The sequence below is a fragment of the Trichoderma harzianum genome (assembly GCF_003025095.1).
Source record: "Trichoderma harzianum CBS 226.95 unplaced genomic scaffold M431scaffold_3, whole genome shotgun sequence".
Classification (NCBI taxonomy): domain Eukaryota; kingdom Fungi; phylum Ascomycota; class Sordariomycetes; order Hypocreales; family Hypocreaceae; genus Trichoderma; species Trichoderma harzianum.
The window spans coordinates 443,211-461,787 of NW_020209251.1; the positions used below are offsets into that span (position 1 = coordinate 443,211).

General features: G+C 53.2%; 6 protein-coding genes across 6 annotated transcripts; 2 read left to right on the forward strand and 4 right to left on the reverse strand.

Moving 5' to 3' along the window:
* Nucleotides 1–176: 176 nt before the first annotated feature.
* Nucleotides 177–1,156, forward strand: M431DRAFT_504969 (hypothetical protein). Its single transcript, XM_024918552.1, has one exon. The coding sequence runs from the start codon at nt 265–267 to the stop codon at nt 895–897; it is 633 nt and encodes a 210-aa protein (XP_024777078.1). The 5' UTR covers nt 177–264; the 3' UTR covers nt 898–1,156.
* A 386-nt stretch (nt 1,157–1,542) lies between these two features.
* M431DRAFT_2530 (hypothetical protein) lies at nt 1,543–4,281 on the reverse strand (the record flags this gene model as incomplete). The annotated part of the gene is made up of 2 exons (XM_024913799.1): nt 1,543–2,352; nt 2,428–4,281. The coding sequence occupies 2 exons, from the start codon at nt 4,279–4,281 to the stop codon at nt 1,543–1,545; spliced, it is 2,664 nt and encodes an 887-aa protein (XP_024777079.1).
* A 1,033-nt stretch (nt 4,282–5,314) lies between these two features.
* Nucleotides 5,315–7,026, forward strand: M431DRAFT_340128 (hypothetical protein). The gene is made up of 4 exons (XM_024914410.1): nt 5,315–5,586; nt 5,650–5,698; nt 5,759–6,539; nt 6,607–7,026. Exons 1-4 carry the CDS (start codon nt 5,455–5,457, stop codon nt 6,662–6,664), a joined length of 1,020 nt encoding a protein of 339 aa, XP_024777080.1. The 5' UTR covers nt 5,315–5,454; the 3' UTR covers nt 6,665–7,026.
* Nucleotides 7,027–7,387: 361 nt separating this feature from the next.
* M431DRAFT_78750 (hypothetical protein) lies at nt 7,388–8,713 on the reverse strand (the record flags this gene model as incomplete). Its single annotated transcript, XM_024922740.1, has 2 exons — nt 7,388–7,933; nt 8,012–8,713. The coding sequence occupies 2 exons, from the start codon at nt 8,711–8,713 to the stop codon at nt 7,388–7,390; spliced, it is 1,248 nt and encodes a 415-aa protein (XP_024777081.1).
* A 2,779-nt stretch (nt 8,714–11,492) lies between these two features.
* Nucleotides 11,493–13,932, reverse strand: M431DRAFT_504976 (hypothetical protein). Its single transcript, XM_024918553.1, has 3 exons — nt 13,493–13,932; nt 13,318–13,425; nt 11,493–13,246 (listed from the first exon to the last, which is right to left on the reverse strand). Exons 1-3 carry the CDS (start codon nt 13,616–13,618, stop codon nt 11,753–11,755), a joined length of 1,728 nt encoding a protein of 575 aa, XP_024777082.1. The 5' UTR covers nt 13,619–13,932; the 3' UTR covers nt 11,493–11,752.
* A 555-nt stretch (nt 13,933–14,487) lies between these two features.
* Nucleotides 14,488–17,062, reverse strand: M431DRAFT_79408 (hypothetical protein; the record flags this gene model as incomplete). The annotated part of the gene is made up of 5 exons (XM_024922810.1): nt 14,488–15,342; nt 15,408–15,548; nt 15,611–15,810; nt 15,888–16,023; nt 16,079–17,062. The coding sequence occupies 5 exons, from the start codon at nt 17,060–17,062 to the stop codon at nt 14,488–14,490; spliced, it is 2,316 nt and encodes a 771-aa protein (XP_024777083.1).
* Between the last annotated feature and the right edge of the window lie 1,515 nt (nt 17,063–18,577).

An 18,577-nucleotide genomic window follows, 5' to 3' on the forward strand; every position in this document is an offset into this window, starting at 1 on the left:
ATAAAACCCAGTGGAGACTGAACCTAGTACGGTGCAAAAATTCCCAGCGTCGAAAAAAAAAATACATTGGCTCGTCAACCAGATTTCCTTCGGACCCCGGCGCCACACTAATCCGGCCCGCAAATCGCAAAGCTGCATCGAGCCATTGAAAACACCATACCGGGCTCTCGGTTTTTTGTATGCAATCCGCCTACAAGCTGAGAAAATAGTGCCAACCGCTGCAAAAATCCGGGCATTGCGGTTGCTACTTCGCATCTCCTCAACATGAGTAGAGCACTCCTTCGCTCCGTGCTGGAGCTTAGGGCTCCCAGCTCCCGCATCGCCCCTCTATTCGCTCCGTTTCGTCACATCCAGCATCGAAGCTTCAACTCCACGGCGCCAATTGTCGAGCCCGTTGCGCAGTTTCACGTCAACAATGCCCCCAATCCCACCGAGGATCAAGTCCGACCCCTGGCCTTCAAAAAGAGTCACCCTGTCGAGCCTCCCACGCCAATCACCGACTCCGTCAAGACGCTTCTGCCCCTCCTCGCCGCCCAGCCCGGCCACTACATCACCATCCACATCCACGGCTTCCCGTATCTAGTCCAGGAGGGCGACCAGATTCGTCTGCCGTTCAAGATGCCCGGTGTTCTCCCTGGAGACGTGCTGCGCCTGAATCGTGCCAGCATCATCGGCAGCAGAGATTACACTTTGAAGGGCGCTCCCCACGTCGACGAGAGGGTGTTTGAGTGCCGTGCGACTGTTCTGGGGACCGAGTCAGAGCCGCTGCGGATCAAGATTAAGACGAAGCGGAGACAGAGGAGAAAGCGTCAGGCTAAGAGCAAGCATCGATATACCATCTTGCGCATCTCTGAGCTGAACATTAAGAATCTGGATGAGGTTGAGGCTTCCTCATGAAGTCTAGTTTGGTAACAATTTTGGAAATGGAAATGAAATGAGGCGAGGGAGAAAAAGCCAAAGCGAAAGTTTTGATGAGCAATGTTACGACGCTCCAAGGCAAAATGTATCATCTAGCGCCCAGCATATACGTATATGGCTGGCTGTACAATACCAAGAAGAAAGAAAAGGATATAAAAACAATAAAGGCAGCAGCACAAAAGCACCAATTAGAACAAATATCTGATCAAGAGGAAATCATGCAAAAAACGTCATGATATGTGACATCCATTTCACGCCATACCGCAAGGCCATGTCTCCAAAAACAGCTATTCTATCCTGTCATCCTTCCTTAGTACCCAATTCATAAAAAAATAACCCGCTTTAACGCAAGACGGCGTGTATATACACAAGAGGAAGACAAAAAAGAAGGGAAAGATAAAAACTCCTCAACACCCAGTTGGTGAGGCCTTCGTGAAACATAATGAGAACCGTCTTTTCTTTTGGTTCTCTTCTCCCTTTGCCCTAGTCTTTCATTCAGTGAAGAAAGATATAAAAATTGTAAAAACGAAGATAAAAAACGCCTGCTCCTTGACGACTTTGATGGTCCTGGTTTATCCTGCTCATGATTTCGTATAGACAAATTCCGTCTATTTGACATTAGTATTATTGTTGTCTGTTTGCCATTGATTTTCGTATGCTGTTCCAGTATGCCTGCGGCCAGACGGTTGCGCCCTCTGATTCTGTCGGCATGCGCTCTCGGCACCTTGAGACAACGCTCTGGATGATTCTGCCGAGGAGTTCCTCGTCGATGGGAAGGGCCTTGTCGCTGTTGATTTCTGCCGGGTACAGGAACGGATCACTATCATAAAGGAGTTCCTCGCACGTCGGCCGCATGTGGTGGTCTCGGTTGAGGCATCGCCTCAGGGTCCTGATAAGTGAAGGTGGAACGGGAGCACCGCCTATGCCGCGAGAAGGGAACTCAATGTGATGATCCCAGTTTATGATGGCTTGGCATCTCGCCATCTGGTTCGCAATGTGGCCAAAGGGCGGCATGCCGTAAACCATTTGGTAGAGGATACAGCCCAGTGACCAGACGTCGCTGGATTTTCCGAGCTTCATCAGCTTAGGGCGGCCAGGAAGACGACCGCCGCGTGGGTTGTTGGAGTCTAGCAGGGACTCGGGTGACATGTAGTTGGGTGTGCCGACTTGGGTTTCGCGATGGACATTCACAGTTTCGTCGGTCTGGATGGCATTGGCAATGCCGAAATCAATAAGTTTGAGTCTGCCCTTGACGAGAACAAAGTTGGCGGGCTTCAGGTCGGAGTGAACGATGTCATGCTGGTGGACGGCGGCCAGGCATTCGAGCATCTCCTTCCAGTAGAAGCGAACAAATACGGGGTCGAACCTGGAAGTCTCGGGGCTCTGGCGACTAGCAAGGAGGGCATTCAAATCTCTTTCACCCATTTCCATGACCTACATCAATTGACGGATTAGCAAGTCTCATTCAACTCGCCAACTTCGTTGTAAAGCAAGGTTGCCGTTACTTACCAAACTGAGCACCTGCTTCTCTGTATTCATCTCGTAGGCATACAGATTAATAACCCGATCCACCCCTTCGAGTTTTCCAAGGAGGTCTATCTCGCCTTTGTACCCTCTGATGGTGAGTTCGTCGGCATTTTCCAAAGCCACGCGCTTTAGAGCAAACATTTGTCCATTCTCAGCGGTTACGCGATACACCTTGGCACTGCCACCACGGCCAAGGCAATCAAGCCTGGTATAAGTCTTTCCATTGACCCTCAACACGTTCCTCCGCTGCTTCGTTGAGGTGGCTGTGGCTGCAGCGCCAGTCGTTGATGTAGCCGCCTCCATGACAGACATCTTGGGAGGAGGCGGGGGAGCAGGCCGTTGAGGTGTGTTGTTGGCAACGGGCGCCAGCGGCTTTCGCTCTGGTGAAGTAGGTCTGGCTGGAATAGGGTCGACGCTCATGGGTCGTGGCGGAGCCTTGTCCATCCCATCATCAAAGGAAGATTTCGAGCGCTTATAGCTCCGGTGAGCGTCGTTTTCCTGATCATGAGCTGAAGGCAGTTCGGCGCGAAGCACTGATTTCTTATACGGTATTTCTTCCTCCTCTTCTGCCTCCTCATTGTCCCTCTGCAATGGCGGATATCGCAGGGGCTCCGCTTCGACCTCAATCCCCCGTGGTGAGGGACGTCCAGACCCAGACCCAGACCCAGACCCAGACCCAGACCGGGAGTCCATGCTAGAGAGGTGTCTCCTATGGAGGGCCCTAGCCGAAGCACTCGCACTAACAGGACTTCCAGAATTAAAGTCTCGGATTCCATCAGGATAGTAAGCAACATCTGGCATGTCCTCCACAACGTTGTTGTCTTGTTCCTGTTGGGGATTGTACTGATCCATTTCTCCTTCTTCCCCGGCATCCTCATCACTTTGCCTCCGCCTACCACGCCGTGCTGGTCCACTAAGAAATGTTCCAGGGATCTTCCCGACGCGCTTGACGCGCATTGAGCTCTGAGGGTTGGCATTATCATCCAGTCGGCCTCTTACCGCTGAGTTATATCGTGATACACTGCCATAGCTAGCGGCCAGTGCTGTGTCTCGCGCAACAGTTTGAGGGATCTCTTCCTGCTCATAGTCCATTTCGCCGGCAGACTTGTCCACAACAGATCGATCAAATGAGCGCCCCGAGGACAGGCCTGTTGATCCCATTCTACTGCGATTGCCAGAGGAGTTTGTAGATATTCTCACGATACGGTTGCCATGGGCGGGGGTGTTGATGTCAGCCTGTGGCTCTGGCTTCTCATCGGCCGACTTTTCCCTACTGGACGGTCTGCTAGTCTGCTGATGGCGCTGCGTTGATCGAGAGAAGGAGCTTGAGCGCCTCTTGGAAGGCTGAATCTGGCTCAGGCTCTGTGGAGTGTTGCTGAGCCTCACTACCCTCTTCCTTGTTACGGGGCTTGCACCACGATCCCTGGCGGGACTCGAGGCTCTTGAATTCTTGTCCTCGGGTTTCTCGCTAGTAGATCTCAAATGCCTCCCCCTCTCAGAAACGGACGATGTCGATGCGTTCAATTGGCTTATCCGTCTTCGTGTTCGTGGTGGTGAGGGCGGTCGTTCTGCAGGCTGAGAGGACTCGGGCTCGCCATCGTTGAGAAGCGCCTTGGTGAGGGCGCTGAGCTTCATAGGCACGGGAATCTCATCTTCGGAGCTGTCGTCGTTGAATTGCTTCGGGTTGTTTCGGGCTTGGAACGAGGACGCCTGCTGGCTCTCGGTCCTGGTAAAGGCCGATCGTGAGGGCGGTTGGCGCAAGGCTTGCTGTCGCTGCGACATTCGGCGGGTAGGACCGGCTCCTCCCATGGGAGTTGGCGAAGCAGCCGTCGCCATGTTGTTGTTTTGCGGGTTAGCGGTCAAGCGAAATAGGTCGTGGATGGCCAGCAATTGGCGGCTGGTTGTTGCCGAATCGATAAAATATGTTACGTGTGCAGCCTCCCCGTGATCCGGAGGGCAGCAGGCGATTAACAAACTGGGAGCTCCGTTGCGAAGGGGTGCATGATCAAGGATGAAGAGCGGAGAGAGCTAGACCCAGGATTATTTTTGCCTGGTGGTGTTTGCGAAACAAAGCGGCCAATCAACGCCCTCCCGGTTGCCGTGGGCAACGACGGATCCAGGCACGGCGCTGGAACCGGCGCTAGCGGTCTGAGTGATGTTATGCAGGGCAGAAAATACAAAATAAAATAAAAAGGCTGCGACAGACTGAAATGGCGCTGGTTCAATGGCAGGACATACGCAGGCGAGTAAGCAGCAATTGCACGGCAAAAGGCCAGCGGTGCATCAATTCGCTGGACAGGCGGTGGTGATGATGCAGAGAGACGGATTCGTTTGGTCTGGAGAGAGAACAGCGCAGAGTACTGTACTTGAGTGGACTGCATGTGACGTGGAGTCTGCATGTACCGGTACATTCCCGTCTCATTGAAATACCGCATTCACCAACGTTAAAGCTTAGCGGGAGCTGGTACTCGTAGTTCACCAAGAGATGGACACCAACAGAGCTATCCCTTGGCAAAAAAACAAGCGCCATCCACGGCAAGTTTGCAATTAAACAAATCTCACATTATGTAAAGCCCCGATGTCTGCTTGGCAGATAGAGAGGAAGTGCTCATCAGCAGTATTAGCAGCAAGACTTACACCATGCTCGCAAGTCTTTGTGGTGCAGGATGGAGTACTTTTACTTCATGCTCGTACCGGTACCCTGATGCCCAATCGCCTGTCCGATTGACCCCGAATTACCCGCCAACGACCCGCCCACACCTCGACTCCATAATGCTCAATCTTATTCCCCAAACCTCCAAGAGCCAGCATATCCATATCAATATCCATATCCACACCCAAACCCAGAATCAACCACCACTTACTAATAATTGATTCTACCGTGGCCTTTTGATCCACGTCCCCTCTTTCGTCGCAGTGCTTAACAACCCTGACATTTGTCTCCCAATTCTTCTTCTCTTTTCTTCGTCTAACCTGGATTGTTAACTCCCCTCCGTCCATGCTGGCAACATGATCGCTTCATATGGCGGGAAGCCAGGCTTTCGCGCCATCTCCCTGATCTTGCTTGTCGTAGCATTCTTTGCCGGTGCTAGTCTTGCTTCTACTGGTGATCAATTGCCCGAGTTCAAGCAATGTCTTGACGTATGTTCGCCCTCACTGTTCAATGTCCTGCGCAATCGTTACTGACAGATGTCCTTGTTCCAGATCTGCCAAGCCGAAAACTGCGCGCCCGGCAAGGCTGCCACGCCCATCCGTAACTCTCTCTCTCGCCCCTCCAAAGACGAACAAGAACAAACATGATCGAGCAAATCAGCCGCTAACGAGAATCTGCCAGCCTTGTCCCGCCGCCTCCTCTTCTGGAACTGCGCCTCCGAATGCGACTACACCTGCCAACACATCATCACCGGCGCGCGCGTCGCCACCGACCTCCCCGTTGTCCAGTTCCACGGCAAATGGCCCTTTTACCGCTTCATGGGCATGCAGGAGCCCTTCTCCGTGCTCTTCTCGATCGGCAACTTCTGGGCGCACTGGCAGGGCCTCAAGAAAGTGCGCGCCCTCATCCCGGCCGACTACTCGCTACGGCCCTACTACGAGTTCTTCTCCTACTTTGGACTTGCTTCGTGGGTGTTTAGCTCCATCTTCCACACTCGCGACTTTGCCGTCACCGAGCAGCTCGACTACTTCGCCGCTGGCGCCAGCGTGCTGTATGGAATGTACTATACCTTTGTGCGCATCTTCCGCCTCGACCGCCCGACCCCACGAAGACGCTCCGTCCTACGAGCATGGACGCTGCTCTGTTTGGTGCTGTACACTTGCCACGTCGGATATCTAAAGGGTGTAAGCTGGGACTACACGTACAACATGGCCGCCAACGTGGTGCTCGGCGTCATCCAGAACGCCCTGTGGAGTTGGTTCAGTTTCGACCGCTACCGCAAGTCCCGCCGCGTCTGGGCCATGTGGCCTGGTCTGGCTGTGGCCTGGGTCATGTTTGCCATGAGCATGGAGCTGTTTGACTTTCCGCCTTGGCTGGGCTGCATCGACGCCCACAGCTTATGGCACCTGATGACGATTGGGCCGACTATTCTTTGGTACAAGTGAGTTTCCAAGAGATGGCATGAGATTAAGTGCGAAATATGTCCTTTACTGACAAAATATAAATAGTTTCCTTGTCAAGGACGCCAACGATGATATTGCTGGAAGCGAGAGATTAAAAGCCTAATAGAAGAAAAACAAAGCAAGAAGGAAGTGGAGTGAAAGATTACAAAAAGGGGGGGGGAAGACTCCAAATAATGAATATGCATTAAACACACATTATCGGCGTTGGATGTGAAGAATTATCATTGATTTAATTCTACTACTTACGTTGAAATAAAAATAACAAGAACAATTATATTCCAGAAATCGCGGCTCCCCTCTTCGTGGTATTAAAAATCAGTACCCACGCATCTCAGGGGCCGTCTTTTTGCCATGGTATTTCCTCTCCCGGTGCCGATTCCAGTGCGGTCCTGTTCCCGTTTCGCACAATTGTTTGATAGTTGTTGCCCAGCCAAAGTTGAAACTAAAACAAGTAAAAAGAAAAAGAAGAGAGAAATAGAGAAATGAAAAAAGATGTTTTGGTAAGTGTATATATCTCTGGGATCCGCGCCAGAACCCATAACCCTCAGAACTCCTCAAATCCCATTACAGACTCCATTTTTCAATGTTCTTCTCTTGCCCCACGGGTTTGCTTCTGAATTTTGGATTTTCATTGTACCAAGATGCGGGAAAAGGGGGGGAAATTGGAGCAGAAAAAAAGACAGGTATCGTGTATTTTTTGCTCAGGGCCCCCACAGACGGAGCATTGATGTTAAAAAAAAAATGAAGGGAAACAACTGGTAAGAAAAAAAAATCGTCGCATCATTGAAGCTCGGGGTATTACGAGGATGAAGACGGAACATCAAAATCATGAGCTCAGCAAATCACGAACAGACAGGGCGCGGTTATTATTCGCCGCCGTCCCCCTCCTATCGCTATTAAGCATCAGCAACGCCGCCGTAGCCTCATGATCAAGATCCGTCTGCGGCAACAACGCAGGACTCGTCAGCGTCGATCCAGACGCCGAAGTGCTGCTGTGCGTGTAGCCGGTACCGCCGCCGTTGTTAGCAAACATCTGCGGCCCAAAGGCAGGCGACGTCGTCGTGGAGGCGCTGTAGCTGTAGTGCCGCTGGTCCGTCGACACGGACGAGTACGAGTGCTGGCGGTGGCGCGAGTCCTGGGCGTGCAGCGCCGGCGAGACGGACGGCCGCTGGGGCGCGAAGACGGGGGAAGTGGCCGCCTCGGAGTCGGTCATTTCGACGTCTGCCGGGTCCTCGTGGAAGGTTGGGTGGAATTCGCGGATGGGTGGTAAGGGGCTGTGTGAGGCCTCGGGTCTGCTGCTCTGGGATTGCTCTTGCTGGGCCTTGAGCTTGGCGACGCAGTCTTCCAGATAGCGGACATATTCAATGGAAGCCTAGAGAGTTTGTGTGTTAGTGAGGGTTTGGTTTGGATTTGCGTTTTTTTAGATTCAGGGGGGAGGGGAAGAACAAACCTGTAGAATGGCCAGCTTGTGCATCTCGCCCGTGCACGCGGGGATCATGCTCTTGAGCAGCGCAAACTCCTCGTTCATCTTGCTCCGTCTCCTCCGCTCAATCAAGCTGTGGGCAGTCTTGCGAGCGATTTTCCTGCCAGCAGCGCTCGTTGCGCTGGGCTGCTTCTTCTTTGTTGTTGACTCGCCCTTGGCCGAAGCACCTCCGGCCCCGGCCCCGGCGTCGGGCCCCGGAGCGGCGGTCTTGGCGGCGGCAGCCTTCCCGGCGGCCCGGGCAGACGATTCCTTGGTGGAAGCCGAGGCCGCGGCCGTGTCCTGGGTTCGCGGCTTCATCTGGATGATCTTCCTGGAGCGCGTGGGCGGCGGCGGCAGGGCAAAGGTGTTTTCCTTGGGCTCCTTGGTGGTGGCGGCGGACGAGCGTCTTCGGGACTTGACCGTCTCGGCCGCCTGCATGGGATAGACTACTGTCTTTGGCGACGTGGCAACGTTGTCCAGGCCTAGCGACGGCGTGGAGAGGGGCGAGAGCTGCTGCTGCTGCTGCTTGGAGTCGACGGGCGAGATGCGAGATGCATCTGCTGCTGCATCGTGGATGGCCGGCGGAGGCAGCTCAAAGGCGAGTTGCAGAGACGAAAGCTGCTGCATGCCATCCTTGCCCCTGATATCAGACGAGGACCCGGGCGTCGGCGGCAGCGCAGGACGAGGCATGGTCCGCTTTGGACTTAGAGCAGCTATTTTTTTTTTTCCCTTGCGTCTCTCCTCCGATTAGATGACGAGTCTCCTCTGTAAGCAAACGGGGGTGTGTGTGTTTTCCCCCTCGGCACTGGATCTGCGTCTAAAGGTCTCGGCCACGCTCCGCGATCCGCGGAGCCGCAGGTTCGAACTATTCGCAACACGACGCAACACACACACAAAACAGGGACCGCTTTAGTCACAGAAAAACTGCTTTTTTCTTTTTCCGTCCAGGGAGTTACGCGGCAGGGCCGTTGAGGCGCAGTCGAACCTATTTGCCTTGTTGCAAGTTGCAGGAGACGATGGGTACTGGTGACGACAGCGGCACTACCCTCCTCCCGGAAACTTGTTTCTTGCGGCCGCGATTCCAAAGAGAATAGGCGCACCGGATTGAAATTATGCGGGCCACGGAGCTTGCTGCTTAACCGAGAGTTTTGGTGTTCTGATGCAAGGGTCTCTGGTGGCGGGAGGTTTCCACTCGTGGTAGGCCGAGATAAGCTCGGAGATGGCTTTTGAGCCACGGCTGTTGGTGTTGCAGCGGGTTGGCTTGGTGTGTGTCTCTTTTCTTTTTTTTATTTGTAGGGACGTGGTCCGCTTTCCGATCGAAGATGCTGTGTACTCAGAGCCTGTGTATCTCTTGTCTGACCAGGGGTGATAATGCAAATAAAAGGAAAAGAAGAAGATAAGAAATCAATCCCAAATGTCGTGTGTTGGGCAAGGGAGAGAGATAGTATGGCGATAGGGCTCCCGTTTGCAGAACCGGTGAGCGGCGGGAGGTATCACGGCAGAAGCACAGAGGCAATGGGCGGCACGAGACCACTTATGCACCCTGGAAAGACGGATGGCGGAGCGGTTATATGAGGAATTAAAGTAAAAAGGAAAAGAAAAAGAAGACGGAGAAAAGGGGAGAGGTCGAGATGAGAGGCGTCTGAGAGAAAGGAACGGTGCCCATGAGCAGGCCTCAGCTATTTCACTATGTATGGTACGGCACAAGTACCTCCTTGTCCTGATAAGACGGCACAAGGAGGATTAACACATGAAGAGACAACCCCCTCCCTCTCTCTCCTCCTCCCCCAGCTGGGCGAACCAAAAAGTAACTCGAGCAGAAAAGAAGGCCGAAAACGTGCCTCTGCCAATTGACCAAGCATCATCGAGAAAAGTGTCGCGTGCTCCCCATGGTGTCGCCGGCGAGTGGACGAATCAGCAGCCCGGACCAGCCCATGTGGCGAGCCTCGACCCTTGAACGTCCCTGCAAGCTCTTCTTGGGCGCCGCCTCTCCAAGCTTTTTTCTCTTGCTTTTTCCTCCACTTGCCGTTGACACGGTCCGTCTCATCCTCTCAGACCTCGCCGGCGAGTCTCGTGCTCTCGTGCTCTCGCTGGGCTGCCAAGTCGGGGAGAGAGAAGAAGGGCAGCAAGGACAAGGGGGCGGAAAGTGGTGAGAAGTGCGGCGGACTCGAGGCGAGATGGTTTGCGCTCCGGAAGCCCGTTTTCGGATGGTTTTCATTTTCTATCAGTATTACTTTTATTCTCTTCTTTGCATTGGATTGCTTATCCCCATGTTTATTCTTATCCATAGTGATCATGTGCCCTCATTCACTGCCAAGCCGAGGGATTGACTTGAGATTCAAGTTCCGACATTCCCTCTTCCCGCTCCTCAAACAAACCCCCAAACGTCGTGCCCCAGGAATCCCACACATAAGCACGCGCCATCTTGGGTCCCTTTTCCGATACGAACCTCTTTTTTTGCGGATGACATCTTCTGCACGGACCCCCTTCCAAGGCTGGCTCCGGGGGTTTTCGTCTTTTCGATAACCACGTTGGACAAGCTCGCGTGTCCTGTGGCAATGTTCCAAGGAATCCCACTTACCTCTGTACTTCGCTTGGATCGCAGTGGGTTGCGCCACGCTGCGCTAGTGAGTGAGGAGGAGGGAAAATGGGCATTTCTAGAAGGGAGAGATTAGGATTTTGAGCAACCCAGCTGCAATTGGATTGGACTCGCTGGGAGCTGGTGCTTGGAAAATGCCCAGCTTGAAATCTAAGACGCAGTGTCTCGCCCTCGTTCCCAACAAAGCCCAGGTCTTGGTACAGTACCCCATACATGTTAATACCTAGTACCATGCTCGGCTCTCCTTATCAGGCAAAAAGGGAAAAAGAAGGAAAAGAAATAAACTACCCGATTAACCAACACACGTTATACTTGCTCTCCAGGTACCGGCATATCGAACCGTAGCATAGCACCTCTCCACACGGCAATCCGGCAAGCTCAAGATCCCCGTGGGATGGAGCGTCCACTCACGGCTCGACTCTCATGCAGCTGCGCCCCCCCATCAAAAACACTCAAATTCCGCTCAGCCCGTTGGGATCTTGCCTTGTGGGCGTGCATTTAAGCCTATTCGAGAGAGCCGATGGCTAATGACTTCCAGGTTGTTTGTAATACATACTGACCTTTGTGTGAACCCCCCGGCCTCTCAGTAGTGCTCGGAGCTGGCCTCGTGTATACGAAGTGGATGGGCAAGTTAGCTGATTCGATGCCCCAAGGTTTCAGCCAAGGGGATGAGTGTATAAACTTTTGTATTGCATCGACTAGTATTCAAGGCCTTGTTAAGGCTGCCTTGGCTTTAAGCTCTTTCTCCTATTCGTCGTGTTTAATCGTCATGTCGTAACAGAGTAGCAGGGTTGCGCGTATGAAGCATTGCTGCCAAAAGATTAGGCTACATATCATGACCCGAGTAGGTAATACAGCACGCACGCATTTCGTCATATCACATAGTCTATTATTCTCAATTGATTTCAATTGGTTTCAATTTAACATCATCAATGTGGTTTTGATGGGGTTCTCCCAGTACAGGAGATTATGCATGTCGACGATTCTCGTCGCTCAACGCCAGCATCCTACCCTAGATGCAAAGAAATTATAAAGTAAAAAAATGGAAAAATGTCAACGCCATACATCATCAACCTTACACCCCTCTTACACAGTGCTCCAATCCATCATGCAAGTGTCGGCGGATTGATTTAAACCTCGTTGCTAGGATATGACACCTGTGTCGTGGCCGCAAACTCCTCCTTAATTGACCGAATGTTGACGAATCTCGTCAGCAGGTTGGGGCTGCCGGCCTTGTCGTCTGTGCCGCTGGCCCTGGCACCGCCAAACGGCTGCTGTCCGACAACGGCGCCGGTGCTCTTGCAGTTGATGTAAAAGTTGCCCGCCGCGTTGCGCAGCTTCTCTTCGGCGAAGCGCACGGCCTCGCGGTCGTTGGCAAAGACGGATCCGGTGAGGCCATACTCGGAGGTGCCGTCGACCAGCTCGCAGACCTTGGCAAAGGCATCGGGCGCGGCATCGTCGTAGACGTGCGCGGTGAGGATGGGGCCGAAAAACTCGGTGGAGAGGAACTTGTGGGAAGGGCTGATGGCCTGGTAGATGGTGGGCTGGACAAAGTAGCCCTTGGACGAGTCGTAGGTGCCGCCAAAGACGAGCTCGAGGTCCTTGTCGCTCTTGGCCTCGTCAATGGCGCTCGAGAGCTTCTTGAAGGAGGCCTCGTGAATCACGGGGCCCATGAAGTGGGAGTGGTCCCAGGGGACGCCCTGAGTGAGCTTCTTGGTCTCGGAGACCAATCGCTCCTTGAATTCGGGCCAGACAGACTTGGCAACGTAGATGCGAGACGTAGCGCTGCACTTTTGGCCCTGGTACTCAAAGGCACCGCGGACAGTCTGGATAGCCGCGTTCTCGATATCAGCAGACGGGTGAATCAGGTGGAAGTTCTTGCCGCCAGTCTCGCCCACGATCCTGGGGTACGATCTGTATCTACCCTCGGCAACGCCCTCGCCAATGGCGCCGTAGAGCTTTCGGAACACGGCAGTGCTGCCGGTGTAGTGCAGAGCCGCAAACTCCTTGTGCTCCAGGACCGTCTTGGTAATCTCGACGGGGTTGCCGGGCACGAACTGGATCACGTCCTTGGGCAGGCCGGCCTCGAGAAGGATGTTGTAGACCAGCCAGTTGGACGCAATGGCAAAGTCACTGGGCTTCCAGACAACCACGTTGCCCATGAGGGCCGGAGCACCGGGCAGGTTGCCGGCAATGGCCGTGAAGTTGAAGGGGCTGACGGCATAGACGAAGCCCTCGAGCGGGCGGTACTCGAGGCGGTTCCACACGCCGGGCGAGTGGTGCTCGGGCTGCTGGCTGTACAGCTCCTGGGCGTACTGCACGTTGAAGCGGAAGAAGTCTGCCAGCTCGGCGGCGGCGTCGATCTCGGCCTGCCAGGCGTTTTTGCCCTGGCCGAGCATCGTGGCGGCCATGATGTCGTAGCGGTACTTGCCGGACACCAGGTCGGCGGCCTTGAGGAAGACGGCGGCGCGGTCTGCAAAGGGGAGCGACTCCCATGCCGGCTTTGCGGCCAGCGCAGCGTCAATGGCCTTGGAGACGTCGGCGGGCGTGGCGGTATGGTATGAGGCGACCGTCTTTGAGTGGTCGGAGGGGTTGAGCTGTCTGGAGAGGGACGAGGTTTTGATCTGAGGGGATTCATTCAGTTAGTTTAGCTTGTTGAAAGTCAAGATTATGCTTTCAAAGAGATTCAACATACCTGCTGGCCTCCTACAACAACTGGGACCTCGAGAGGCAGCTTGCTCTGTAGCTTCTCGACGGCAGCCGTCAAACCCTCTCGCTGCTGGCTGCCCTTGGCATAGTGTTGCTATCAAACCAATTACATTAGCATCAAAGCTTTCTCTTCAAGTCTTCTAAACCAACCGTTTACTTACGTTGGGCTCATTCTTGATTGTAGGAGGTCGAAACGTCGCCAGCGTCGCCAACGAAGCTCTCGGGACTCTGCACCCGCAACTGCGCAGGCCCTTTGCCCCCGCTCGTCTCAGCACAGCAGACTGCATCTTGAACGACTTTCTTTTCTTTTTAGCAAAACCTCGACAAAGGGCAATGATAAAACTCCAAACGAGACAAAGAAAAAGAAAAAGACAAGAAAAAAGTCTGGTATCAGTCGAGTTTCTCCCCGCAAAGAGGTTCTACCCCAACTTATCTTTGGGCTATCGCGCATTGGAGGCTCGGCTTATCGCGGGTTAAAGGCGATTGGAGATGAGGGGCAGTGGGGGCGGCCAACTTGTGACGGCTTCGCCCAAGTATCGAGCCTTCTGGGGATTGGACAATTGGGGCACCGAAGTCGGCCAATGGATCCCGTCGAGAGCCGTTGCTGAAGAAAAAAGAAGGAAAAAAGAAAAAGAAGCATGCTTAACCATTTTTTGCGGAGCTAGACTGCTTGTGGGGGTTAAATCGTCTTGCATTTGATGGTAAGTAGGGAGTTTCCACGACTCATACGCTGCTGGGAATGGCTGGGATTTGGTAACATCACATGAAAGAAACAGCCATTTGTCACGCAAGCTGCGCTTAGCCGTGGGTTAAACAATCTCAATTGAACACTACATTAACTTACACCATACTCGAGTTCTTCACCCCTTACCTTAGTGAATGACTAACATGCACTCACAACGAACAGAACAGTATTAGGTATCTATACAGCCCCCAGCATGGGAAAAAAGAAGACACGAAAACAAAACATTCCCTCGAGACCAGACTTGGTGGTATCTTCCATCATTGCGTCATGCCCAACTCTTGACTGCTCATCATAACGTTCCAACTCATGACGCCATTCCTTCACCAATAAGCCCCGGGGTATCGTATATCACCAACACCAAAATGCGTACCATGCGCCGTGCACGAGAAAATGGCTTCTCCATTATAGACCTCACTGCTGGCTTGGAACGCTTGTGGCAGTGGACACAGCTCTCGAGGACGCTTGGGTCCTGGGGCGATAAGTCAGCACTGGTACGGTCAAGCCATAGCCCTCTGTTCGGCCCTCAGGATCATGCTGATCAATCTCGACGCTGATGCGAATATCCAGGCTGCCATCGTGGCCTTTGCCGTGTGCATCATCAGAAGCTGCCTTGTGCTTCGAACCAGAACCGACTTCTCCCTTGTGTAATTCGGAATGGCCGTCGAGTCCCTCAAACGTGTGCGCCTCGCCATTCACCTCGGGCACAACCCCGTTAGTCTGATTAGTGGGAGAATTCTCTGTCAGAATAGCAAAGTTGCGGCTGGGCATCGTGCAATTGTTGTGACTGGCAGTCTTTGTAGAGTTGCCCGGGTCCTTGTCAAACAGATCCAGCAGAGTTTCATCAGTCTTGGAGTTCATGTGATGGATCTTGTTTCGTCGTGCAAGGAGATTGGCCACGGCTTGAGGCGGGGGCTTGTTGACAATGGCCGACGAAACAACGTTGACTATGTACCTGCTGTCTTCCTCGGCGGGAACCTTGAGCTTGGGATTGGAGTAGAAGCGACCCAGGGCAGCTAGATGAACATCGCCTCCTAGGATAGTGGTTCGCACCGAGAACTCGGCCGAGAGCTTTTGAAGCTCTACAACCAGCTGGGCTCGCTCAACCTTGTGTGTCTTGGCCGTGTAGTGATCATCAAGATCATCAAGTAAATCTACGCTTCCGTCAAAGTGGTTGAAAAAGCCACCGCCGACACCAAATCGTCGGTTGAGGAGCTTGACGGGGCCGATAAGGGGGCTTCGAAGAATGTTCTCTAGCCAGGTCAAGCGCTGTGATGTAATTTGATTAGCAACCGTGTTCTCCGTGACAAAGCATAGTGATAAAGCAGACGTACAGGATAAGCAATCGGGATACCGAGAAGCAGAATCAAATGCTTGATAGGCTGACCGGATCTGGCAGCGGCGCTCAACTCATCACGCGCTCTTTGGAAAATCAGGTCGTATGTTTCAGGATAATTGACTTGGTGTCGAGTACGCTGAAAGTCGTGTTAGCCACCGTAGACATTATAGAGTCCATCTGAGAGGTATAATTACTCACCTCAGTTCGGGCATCGATGCCAAGAAGAGCAATACGGGCACCCAATCGGGTGTAGATGTTAAACGAATGTTCCGCAACATAGGGTCCAGGCTTGGTTCTGACAATGTACTGAGGCTCGGTCTTCCCGGGTGCGACGTACGTGTCAATCAGCTGATTTGGATCAATGCCTTGAGTGCCATCGACGTCGTTATCGGCAAAGTCTGTTGATACAGTGATTGATTAGCACCATATTAATCTTGCATCTCCCATATATCTGAAACCATGCAGTGAAGCTTACCGGATGTGTATGTGGATGGTGGAGGAGGAAGATGATGCTGGAAGAGCATGTAGTACTTGTGGGCAGTGCCACCAATGCCGCGGAAAACGTCGCATTGCATGAACTTATCTACATAGGACCCGAAACCATCGATAATCTGTATGGCGCATTAGTTTGTGGCTCTATACCGGGCTATCGAGGGTAGTACAAACATCATGGTCATCCCAGATATTAATCTGTGGGATCTGGCCGTTGGCCGTTGAAAACGGCGCCGTGTTATACCAGCGGAGGTAATTTTGGAGATAGTAATCGTCGCACTCGGCACGAAGCTTCTCTGGGAAGGGGTACTCTTGACGCTTCTTGGGGTTGCCAATGTCTGTCCAAGTGCGCAAGGGACCGTGGACTCTGATGCCATCGTTGTAGATCTGGTCACCACCTCCCACCATGACGTGGAGAGGCGCAGCTTCATGCTTCCGCATAACGTCGTTCCACAGGGCCGGACCGCTCCAGGCCTCCTCGTCGGTGCCGACGCTGAAGCCATTGCAAGAGTAGAACATGATGCGCATCGACTCGTTTATGGCGGGGATGAAGAAGCGGTTGATTTGAGGCTTGTGGCTGGTGGAGAATCGCAACTGTGGCACTTGATATTCGTAACTCGCCTCCTCGGGCTCGAGCGGCACGCAGATGCTGAATGCCCAAAAGGTGTTGCGTTTGTCGGAATACAGACGCTCACCATCGATCCGGGCCTCTCCTTGTCCGCCGCCAACTCGTCGCAAAGACAGCGAGGGGTGGTAAAGCACCTCCTTGCCACCGCCCTTGGTTACAATGAGAACGCTGCCAAACCAGTAGCCCTGTTCCATTCGGCGATAGTTGAGAAGAGGACCGCACACAATCTCTCTGCCATCTGACGCATCGTGTTGTTCGTGGTTGACGACCGGTTCTTCGCCATTGTTAGTAGCCAGATGGATGGGCTGGTAGTTTCCCGACGAGTGCCCGTCGCCCTGAGGCTCAATCCGGGTGGAATTGAGATAATTGGCCAAATCATTGGTCGTGTCAGTTGTCGTAGCGTCGCGCGCCTGGAGTTGCGCCTCGTGGCGGGCGTATTTGGTCGACTCTTGGTGGCGCCATTTGCTACTTGACGCGTATGGGTTTTGAGGGTCGATATCGCCCAGATCGCTGTCGTGTTGCGATGCCATGCTTGCGATGCCGTGTTATTGTGCTGGTATGTGCGATGGATGTATGATCTTCGTATGAGAAATGCAATAACAATGCAGTTCTACCCCGTCGGCAGCGGTAAATTGCTTGTTTGAATTCGACTCCCGAGTCCCCCAGTTGGCGGCCTCTGCGATTCCTGCAGCTTACCGACGACGCCCGTCTTGAAGGATTTACTGGCTGTCAGTCTCTGGTCGCGCACCCAAATGGATTGGATGCGCAGAAACAGCTTCAGACCGCGATTCCCGACTTTGTCCTTGACAGATGCAGATTCAAAGCGCCACCTTGTGCTCTGGGGAATCGAAGCTTCAGCAACAAAAACTTTGGCTACGAACGAACGGCGACAGTTCAGTAACCTTGAAATTATTTGGCCTGTGGAGCTGCGGGAGCTTGGGGGAGCTACTTTGACGCTACAGCGAGTGCTAGCACGGGGATCTGGCGACTTTACTGGGCTGGGGGCAGGCAGGACAGGGATCGCAGCAGTTTGCACAGGCGCAAACAGGCGGGAAAAGGGACCAAGGGGGCAGCTAGTGTGGACCGGCGTCGCCAATGACGACAGGCGGCTTGTTCCTTTTGAAGATTCCTCGCTGGCGGAGGGATGCCGTACATGAAGCCGTGCAGCGGCCATCGTATTGTGGCCTGGTGACTCCATGTTTAGCTGGCGGGCTTCAATAATATGTTGTTTCTACAGCACGTTTCGCTTCAGGGTTTCTTCCATTTCGTCCAGATGATCCATTAGGGCTGCACTGCACTCCCCAGGCAGTACAGTATGGGTCGACTTCAAAGTATTTTAGGGAGCGTCAGAGATGACACGGTCATGCCAAGCAAAAACTGCGCCTGGATTGCCCCCCCTTCAGGGTTGCCAGAGTGACCTCAGCTTCTCACGCACGCAAGTCACGCCCACATCCTGAGGAAATGCCCGCGGCATCTGGTGATCAGGGGTAGCGTAGTCAAAGGAAACGCGCCAAATGGAAGTGAGCTGATTGGCTGATTGGAAAAGAGACAACTGCCGAGACTCGGGGACCTGTGAGGGCGATTTGAACTGATCGATTCGCATTGAAATCTCGGAGACGGGCGATGCAAGCACATGATAAGAAGTCGAAGGGACGACGATGAAATTGAGCTTCAGCGAGATTGCGGTGGGGCGCCATGGTTTGTAGATCGAGACTGCAGAAGCTGATCTGCTCACGTCCTCGGAAATATGTAGTGCCGATCAGCGCTTCTGGAAAGCCTCCAGATCATAGGCTTCTTTACGGTATAAGATGGAATTTCATGGCGTCCACTGCTAGATGAGAATTGCTGCGTCTGTGAAAAGAGAATGGATCAAATGACAGATGAGCAAGGAGAATCCTCATTATCCACACATCTACAGGCTTCCTTGTATACTACCAATATTCCACCTCGTCTTACCAACATAGGAAATATTTCCTGTCAAGTTTGCTATGGAGTATTGCCGGGTCCCGGCGCATTATGTAATCACGATGCCCCTCCATAAACTC

Bases quoted from the DNA above. Each gene is read 5' to 3' on its own strand.
- M431DRAFT_504969 (XM_024918552.1), top strand. From the start codon at position 265: ATGAGTAGAGCACTCCTTCGCTCCGTGCTGGAGCTTAGGGCTCCCAGC.
- M431DRAFT_340128 (XM_024914410.1), top strand. From the start codon at position 5,455: ATGATCGCTTCATATGGCGGGAAGCCAGGCTTTCGCGCCATCTCCCTG. The intron at 5,587-5,649 runs GTATGTTCGCCC...TCCTTGTTCCAG, and splicing joins AGTTCAAGCAATGTCTTGAC to ATCTGCCAAGCCGAAAACTG. The intron at 5,699-5,758 runs GTAACTCTCTCT...CGAGCAAATCAG, and splicing joins CAAGGCTGCCACGCCCATCC to CCGCTAACGAGAATCTGCCA.
- M431DRAFT_504976 (XM_024918553.1), bottom strand. From the start codon at position 13,618: ATGCAGTCTGCTGTGCTGAGACGAGCGGGGGCAAAGGGCCTGCGCAGT. The intron at 13,426-13,492 runs GTAAGTAAACGG...TTGGTTTGATAG, and splicing joins CAATCAAGAATGAGCCCAAC to CAACACTATGCCAAGGGCAG. The intron at 13,247-13,317 runs GTATGTTGAATC...GAATCCCCTCAG, and splicing joins TTGTTGTAGGAGGCCAGCAG to ATCAAAACCTCGTCCCTCTC.